Source organism: Ranitomeya imitator, chromosome 2, assembly GCF_032444005.1.
Source record: "Ranitomeya imitator isolate aRanImi1 chromosome 2, aRanImi1.pri, whole genome shotgun sequence".
NCBI classification, from domain to species: Eukaryota; Metazoa; Chordata; class Amphibia; order Anura; family Dendrobatidae; genus Ranitomeya; species Ranitomeya imitator.
This window is the reverse complement of record NC_091283.1, coordinates 193,146,159-193,154,501: the sequence shown is the minus strand read 5'-3', so window position 1 is coordinate 193,154,501 and position 8,343 is coordinate 193,146,159. Positions and strand designations below refer to the sequence as shown.

General features: G+C 41.0%; 1 protein-coding gene across 3 annotated transcripts in view; it reads right to left on the bottom strand.

The window, feature by feature from the left end:
• Positions 1 to 943: 943 nt before the first annotated feature.
• The window catches only part of L1CAM (L1 cell adhesion molecule), a 239,759-nt gene continuing 232,359 nt past the window's right edge, over positions 944 to 8,343 (bottom strand). Inside the window, exons 27-28 of one of the 3 annotated variants that reach the window (XM_069748432.1) lie at positions 4,933 to 5,108; positions 944 to 1,927 (exon numbers count right to left, since the gene is read on the bottom strand). In XM_069748432.1, coding sequence (XP_069604533.1) covers positions 1,914 to 1,927; positions 4,933 to 5,108 — 190 coding nt within the window. In that variant the 3' untranslated portion in view covers positions 944 to 1,913. Of the gene's footprint in view, positions 5,109 to 8,343 lie in introns of all 3 variants that reach the window. The other 2 variants (XM_069748431.1, XM_069748430.1) reach the window with 2 other exon arrangements.

The window sequence follows — 8,343 nt, the reverse complement described above, 5'->3', positions numbered from 1 at the left end:
TCTTTATCTCTTTACCGGAAGTGGGGGCAGAGCTTTGTCTCTACAGGAAGTGGGGTGGGTCTTTATCTCTTTACAGGAAGTGGAGGCGGAGCTTTGACTCTACAGGAAGTAGGGTGGGTCTTTATCTCTTTACCGGAAGTGGAGGCAGGGCTTTGTCTCTGTATAGGAAGTAGGAAATTAGATGTAAATGAGGTGGAAATGTGCCTAGTATTTGACACATTGTTAATGTTTGAGTCAATAAAGAGGGGTAATGAGACATTTGAGCTCTTAGCCACTTTGTCTGGGGGAGGATAATTAGACACAGGGTGAGGGCTGTACTTTGAATCTTATATCCTAAGGCAGGGCTCCCCAATCTGTAGCTCAGGAGCCACATGTGGCTCGCGGCCCCATGAATTGCGGCTCGCGACTGCAGGCTTGATGCATTAGGTCCAAGTCTAGCAAACCGGTATGAAGACCGCATCTCAAAATGGTGAATTTTGTGAGTAGCCCTGCACAGAATTGCAGATATGGATGCACATTTACTGGTCTTAGGGGTTTAGAGATGTTTTAGGTATGATATGCTGGAGGTTTGTACTACCTGTTAGAGGAGGTTCTCAAAGCTGGATGTGACAGTGTGTTGGGAGAATACTGAATGGGGGTATTGTGGGAACCCCTGGATCTCAGTTTACTGCTCTGGAGTGATTTCTGTGGAAAAGCTTTGGTTACCATTATATCTGTAATGGGGGCTTTGGTTGACACTACTTTTGAAGGGGGTGGGAGCTGGATGTGGCTCGCGACCCTCTCTCAGTACTGAATGTGGCTCGCGACCCTCTCTCCAAGCTGAATGTGGCTCTCAAGGTCATAAAGGTTGGGGACCACTGTCCTAAGGCAAAGGAAAACTTACATACAGTTTTGGGTCAATGTAATAACTTGACACAAGAATCGGAATAAAACACGCAACACATTTGTATCATGATATAGTTTGTATTCTTCTTTAACAATACCAAGCTATAGACAGGGACTTACAGAGGCCTATACACTACCGGCAGATACAAACTTCAGAAACACTATTTACATTCAAAAAGTTACATCGCGCACCTGCTCCCCCTACCCGGTGCTTCTTCATTTCCCTTTAACCCCTTCACTTCCAGGGGTGCCTGCAGCCTCCACCCCAGACCGCAAAAGTGTTAATTCTCTTCATTTGGAGTTGGAGGATAAACACCAAGTGTGAGCATTCATGTGCACTGTCAATAAAGGACAATGCCAGGAAAAAACATCACTCCGCGGGGTTGCTGTTACTTCTAAGCTGAGTTAATAACCAAAGAGGTGGATATGAAGTGGCAGTCATGCCGTTCAGCTTCTACAGTGCATGGGTTACAGAGACCTTGCACAATCTGTGGTCCAAGATGGCATCATCAGCCAACAGCCTTTTGGCATCCGTTGTTGGGTAACCATTGGCCGACTAATGGAGACTACAAAGGAACAATAGTACCACCATGTATAACATGTAAGAAATGGCAGTTGTGGTATAAGCTTGGATGGACGGTCTACAACCCTCTTGTACTTCATTACCATAGTTTTCAGCTTAAGCCTATACAAACATTATTCTTTACTTGAACATGACCTCTAATGAGGTTTTTTTCACCTTTTCATCAGATATACCTCCAAATTCCTCTATTTGTAGTAATGGCATTATATATAATTGCAAGGAAATAAATGTGTACAGTGCTACAAAGAACATTGGCAAATTGATATAATGGTGGCTTATGCAAAGGTAAAAAATAATCAAGTAAACAGTCGCATGTGTTGAGATGGTGAACGATGGAGAAAATTCATGATTTAATCAGTCATTTGTTATCATTATGGGAGGTCACCGACGTTTATAGCATATCCATAGACTATGCCGAAATGTTGTGGTAGGTGCAGGTTCCAACTCAAGGGCCCCCACCTAAAATGGAGTAAAAAGAGACAGTTGGCCACATGTATGTGTCTTTCCATCTAAATGGGTATTAAATGGGTAATCCCATTCCTTACATATAAATCATCATTAAAAATATGGCAGACATGTCAGATATTTTTAAGACTTCTTTAGAGAATGGCAGCACATGGTAGGGTCCTGTTCTAAAATATAGTAATGGGTTCCCATCTATCAGACATTTATGGCAAATCTTTTTGCTATTTCATAAATATTTACGATGTGATCCATGGACCATGCAGATTTTAAACCATGGAATCCATTGTTGTAGGAGTTACCAGAGAAAACGATCTTGAGGGCCTAGCTTCCATCTTTATGTCCACTTATAATAGTAAGCATTATCATTGGACACACAAGACATAACAGTAAGCACTAATGGGTTACTGTATTTGTGAGCCCACCAATAAGACATTGACCCTAATGGCAAGAGAGTGGCTCCAAAAGTCACCTCCGAATAGGATTGTCTACTACTTGACCTTTGGGGATTACAGTGTTCAAAGGTTCTGGACCTACAAGAACATCTAAATTGGGTTGACTTCTGCCTAATCTTTGGGGACCATTATGGTCAAAGATCCTGGACATACAAGACCCTCCAATGATTCTTGATGAAAGCCTTCTCTATCTAGCTTCTACTGACCAAGCTGTATGGCCACTAGTAAGCCATTGAGCTAGTTTAGATGTCTTAGAAAATATTTCCAGCAATAGTTTATCCATTTGCTAAGAATTAAAGAGTACCCATTTATTTTTGTGCCCTAACGTATAAGAAATAGACCCTAATGACAAATAATTGACTCCAAAGTCAGCTCCAAGTTGGGTTGACTTCTGCCTAATCTTTAGGGACCATTATGGTCAAAGATCCTGGACCTACAAGGACATAGGATAGGATAGGCATAGGATAGGCATCAACATGTTAGCCACAGTGTCTGACAAGGCAGTTGTGATGAGTAGATCATATGCAGCTAGAAACCAATGTAAATTTTGATTTAGGTCCATCATTGAACTCATGACTGTTTGACGTGAACATAGGACAACTCCAAGACGCAGCCTCTCCCATAATGAAACATAAATGACCATATTTTTCCTGGCACTGTAGGTTAGTATATTCTTCTCCTTCACATATCCTCGCTCTCCTGATCAATACTCCAAAAAAATAAAAATCAAACAAATTTAACATCTACAGTGAGATGTGATAACAGACAGGGGTGGTGGTGGTGGTGGTGGTTACTCAGCCGAAACAAATGATACCCTTTATATATACACAATGATTCTGTCTGAAAATATTCTGCTGAGGTTTCCAGGCAGCCACCTCCGGGGTGGAAACACTGCTGCATGTTCCTGCAAAAACATGGGGGCGATGGATAATAATAGTCACAGGGCGGACACTGAGGCACAAGGAGATAAGGTGGTTGGCATGGATCCCCCCAAGTAAGCACAATAGCCATAATGCTGCACCTGCCCCCTGAGAAAGACACTGGGATACAAGGAAATTTGTTCTCCTTTGGTCCTGACATCCTAAAGAAACGAAGAACCTTGTGAAAGGCTAGCCTGACTGCTTATCATTTGCTGACCAGTTCTGCACTGAGCATGCAATAAACCCTGTAATCAATGGCAGACCCCTTAATTTCAAGGCCCCACAACCAGTAAAAGAGGGGTCTAATCGGTTTTTTGCCTTCATTGCTCCTGAGATGCACACCATGCAGAACTGAGTGCATGGAGGTTGCTGAATAAAGCGTATGTAATAGCCTGGAGCATAAAGTACATATGCACCGTAACCAATAGTCAAATATTAGCCAATAGACCCCCAAGTTGCATGAATGGAGGGTACCTGCATGATTGCCATTGGCTACTTCATGGTCTTACTATATGCCCCACTGCAGTGAATAAACCTATCTTGTATAAACAAAAAAAAAAAGCTACGGTACTTACCATGGCAATCCAACAATCCACTGGAAAATTGTGATATGATACATTAGCTATTGCCAAAAGAGAGGCCATGAGAATGTCAGACACGCGTTTCGCGCAAATGTCTAACAAGTAATTGCCTCCTCTCTTCCAGATAAGAGGCCGTGAACTAAACAGCATAAAAAAATAATACTTTTTCATTACTTCTTTCTACTTCAAGGGGAACTCACTGTGATTACAACAAGGGAAGGAGCTAAGATGATCGCCCCGAAATCTGGCTCATTGATTGACAGATGGGAGTGCTGAAGGTATATGATGATGACGAGACGTACAGAAGATTTTGCCATGTTGGGAAAAGCACACATATGCATACATTGTTCAGATTTCATGTATTTTTTTTTTATCTCTATTTTGTTTTTTTTGGCAAGCTGCGCTCAGATAATGAGACCCACAGAGCTTCTGGGTCCTTTGTGAATTTTAAACACACTGAAAGAGACCATTACAAAGAAAAGACACCATAGAAAAGTAACACAGTTTTCGTGTGAATGCGAAACTTGGCGTGAACGAGAAATGCTTTTTTTTTTTTTTTTTACTTTTTTCTTCCTTTGGTTTTTCATTTTTTTTTTTTTTTTTTTCACATTTATCGATGAGTGTTCTTCTCCTTTTATCCTTTGTTGTTGGTTTTTTTCACCACTTTTTGTTCATTTTTATTAAATAAAATGAGAACACTGGTACCCATCCTTTGCAGAATCTGTTGGCACCTATACATTTGCTTAGTACAAGTCATGGAGTTGCAGCCCAAAAATAGTACAGCAGTTCGATCCATTTGGTGCAAGAGAGACTCACCACATAATATACGACTTGCTACTCTAGCACCAAAATGGTTATTAGATTTGCAAGCAGAAAATAAATTCTCCAGATCCATCCAGTTCTTTCCATTGCCCCCCCCCTAAGTGTTCTTTCTTGATTATTTCCCCTAAAACCATCCTCCATCAAAAATGTGTTTTTTCTTTTTCTTTTTTACTCTATAGCAATATTAGGGACAACCGGAGAGGTTGCACCAGAGCTGTCATTACCCCCAGGAGCCTCCTTTTCTTTTTTGCCACTGTATTGACCAATGAAGGAGCCATCCTCATTGAACTGGACATCCACACTTCCGCCATAGTCAGCCAAGCTGTCATCACTTCCTAGGGGCTTGACGTCACCATTGAGGGAAGGTTGGCTGCTATTGAATGGTTTCTCGTCATTATCACTGGATAAAAATGAAAAGCAAATTTGGTTAGCACTGCCACATAATTTATTTTACATTTAGAAGTATATATAACTTTAACTTTAGGGACGCCCAACTGCAAATTTTCTAAACACACCCTTCTATCTTTCAGCCTTCATTCTGTGGGTAACTGTATGCAGTTGCATGAAATGAATGTTGTTCTGATTCAGAACCTCCCATCTTACCCATTGGGAACAGTAGAAAAGTGTAAGTTTTTCTTTTTGGGTAACTAAGCAATGTGGCCAGATGGTATAAAAAGAAGTCTGATGGAAGGCACAGAAGGAAGATCGATAGAAAGTTTGATATATATGATTGCATGGGAGGATTGCAAAATAAGGAAAGGAATGCAGAATTCAGGCAAGACATGAAATCTAAGAGAAATATTTCAGAAAAAAAGTAAAAAAAAAAAAAAAAAGGTTTGGACAGTGATGGGCACGTCTCTCACCCCATAAACCATTACTGTTCCTGTGATATGAAAGGCTAACCTGACGCTGACAAGTCTACTGCTGGACATAGTTCTTTGAAATTGGCACAAATCTTGCTCATATATGTTAACACAGTCATCCAGAATTAGAAAAAAAATGGTTGCTTTCTTTCAAAAACAAATTCTACCCATTGTGAATGGAATGGCCTTTGATGTGAATAGGGATGAGCTATACACAAATTGGAGAAAGGTGTACCATTGATTAAGAAAGAAATAGCCATGTTTGTTCAATTCTGAATAACCCCCTTTAAGCTCTTTTAAGACTGGCAAACACCATTGCATCCCTATCTGCTTAGTGTAGAATACATGGTATCTGCCCATGATCATCCTATCTCCTTTCCCTGATTGTGAGATTCATTGCTCACACCATCATAATATTGAATATGGAAAGGTCTTACCACCAGGTCTTATCACCTTTTGAAATAAGGGTTACAGCTGGGCTCTCTCTATCCAGGGGTCCAGTAGCAGTTGCATTTAATGCATCTAAGCCCGTAGGGACATCAGATTAATGTTGGACAAATCTGGAGGGACTGGCCAACCATGCACTATAATTGGGGCCTCCCAACTCTCTTCCAAAATCATGAAGGTCAGGCACTTTTAACCCAACATCACAAAAGTTAGCCTCTTTGAACTTCCAATCCTTCTGCATAACCAAGTGTTCTTGCGTATGAGGGTTTTGGGAGAGAAAGCTATTGGCCAAGACAGCTATTTAAAGTGTATGGCCTCATTCTTGAAAAGTGGGACAAAAGGACACTATTCAACACAAGGAATGTATGACTTCCCAAGCATCAATGAGAGAGGCACCGTGCCAAAGTGATCACCGTCAGATAAGCTTCATCATGCATTTCATAATCGAACATTCAAATTCGATGAGTTATGGGAGGTGAGGACATTGCCAAAATTCTGGACAACACTCAATGCTTAGTGCATGAGGGTCCAAATAACAAAAAAAAAACACAAGAAAGGAGAAATCTACTATGTATAAGATGCAGAAGGATGTAAGCATCCCATGGGTCATAATGAATGGCTTATAAATGTATGCAGAGACATAGTGGATAGTGTAAGTAATAGTCTAGAATATTGAACCATGCATGGAGACATATCAATTATCAAATGGTGACAAGGTGTTCAATATTATTCTATGAAGCATTAAAAATTCATGAGAAAGTAGTTCACTTAAAACAACCCTTCAGCTTATACCTAAAAAGATGACTATACATTTTGAATGTGCAGTCACTTTCCTTGTTGACCTCAGTTCCCCTCCTCCACTTAAAGTCCTCTTCAATCCAACGTAGCTGGTGGAGTGGCATGGGGAGAGCCACTGCTTTTCGTTTTCTGGGTGATGGACACACGAAAGACTTTCCCCATGCCAAGTAGGATTGAAAAGATCTAGAATGTCAGAATTTGAGGAAAGGAACAGAGATGGGCAGAGAAAGTGATTATACTTTTTAGGGGTAGGGTGGAGTTTTGCTTTGATGGACAGTCATCGAGGAAGGTTGTTGGAACATCTCAGACCATATATGTTCCAAATTATAATGTTCAAGGTTACATCCTATATTTTTAGGTCTGTATGGAGACAGTGACTCTTCTAACTTTCGAACTTATTTTTCAGACCATGGAAAAGTCGTTGACCACCAACACAATTAAGTATCATGGAGTCATAGGTTCTGAGGAATCTTCCATATCACGTATCTGCACAGCCCTCTAGGCAATGCTTCTTCAGGAGAATGCCTCAGTCATACGACATCGATATATGTCCTATGTAATGCTCAATTTTAGCTTCACATAGAATAGCATTGGGATAACATAATGGAGATGAAAGGTCAACCAAGTGAAGACATGGATGTATGATTGGAACTGTGCCCTATTTCCCTTGACTCTATTTCAGTCAATTTGAGCAGATTTCTACACTCCTACGTGAAGAACCCCATCATTTGCTTAGCGCCTCAATAAATCTCTATCCAAATGACCAAGTAGGAGTGGGAGAAGCAGGATCTGGCATTTGGGCACATGCAGAGGGTGCAGAATAGTGTTACTGGTGCACGTGTTTTACCTATTTCTAAAGAAGGTACTGCTGTTGGAGGAGACAAATGACAGAATGACAGTCACGAGACAATCACAATCACAGACATTAGACTTTTCGAAAAATATAAAACGTGAGCATGCAAGGTCCATCTGATGAGGCTGGATGAAGAAACGAGCTGGTTACCAGTGAGTGTTCTTTGTAGGATATGGTTTATGATCTTACACAGAAATCTGTCTTATAGGAATTTGGGAGTCCTGTATGGAACAAGGAGACCACTAGGCGTTGGTGGCTATTTTATGGAGGCCTGTTTATGCTGTTGTAACAATGACTTCCAGTTTACAAATGGATTGTGGTCAAGCTCATAAGTGAGAATGTATCCCTAAAATACACTGTATTATCCAGCCCCATAGTTCAGATAAAAGCCCAGTTATATAGTAGTAGGGAATTCATAACTTGGGACACCCCTTTAATAACCAGAATGGGCAGCCGGTATAGAAAGTAGAAATCCCAGTAATTACCGAAGATCTTGGGGATGCAGTACCCTTGGTGACAAGCCTACTGTTGGAGCCTGTTGTACGTTACTGCAGCCCCCCTGTGAGACACCTACGTCCTATCTGTCCTATTAGGCCATATAGCCGCCATAAAGGGGATTCGGTCTTATGGAGCCCTGATATAAGTCACAGCAGAGAGGTGGAAAATGACTTATA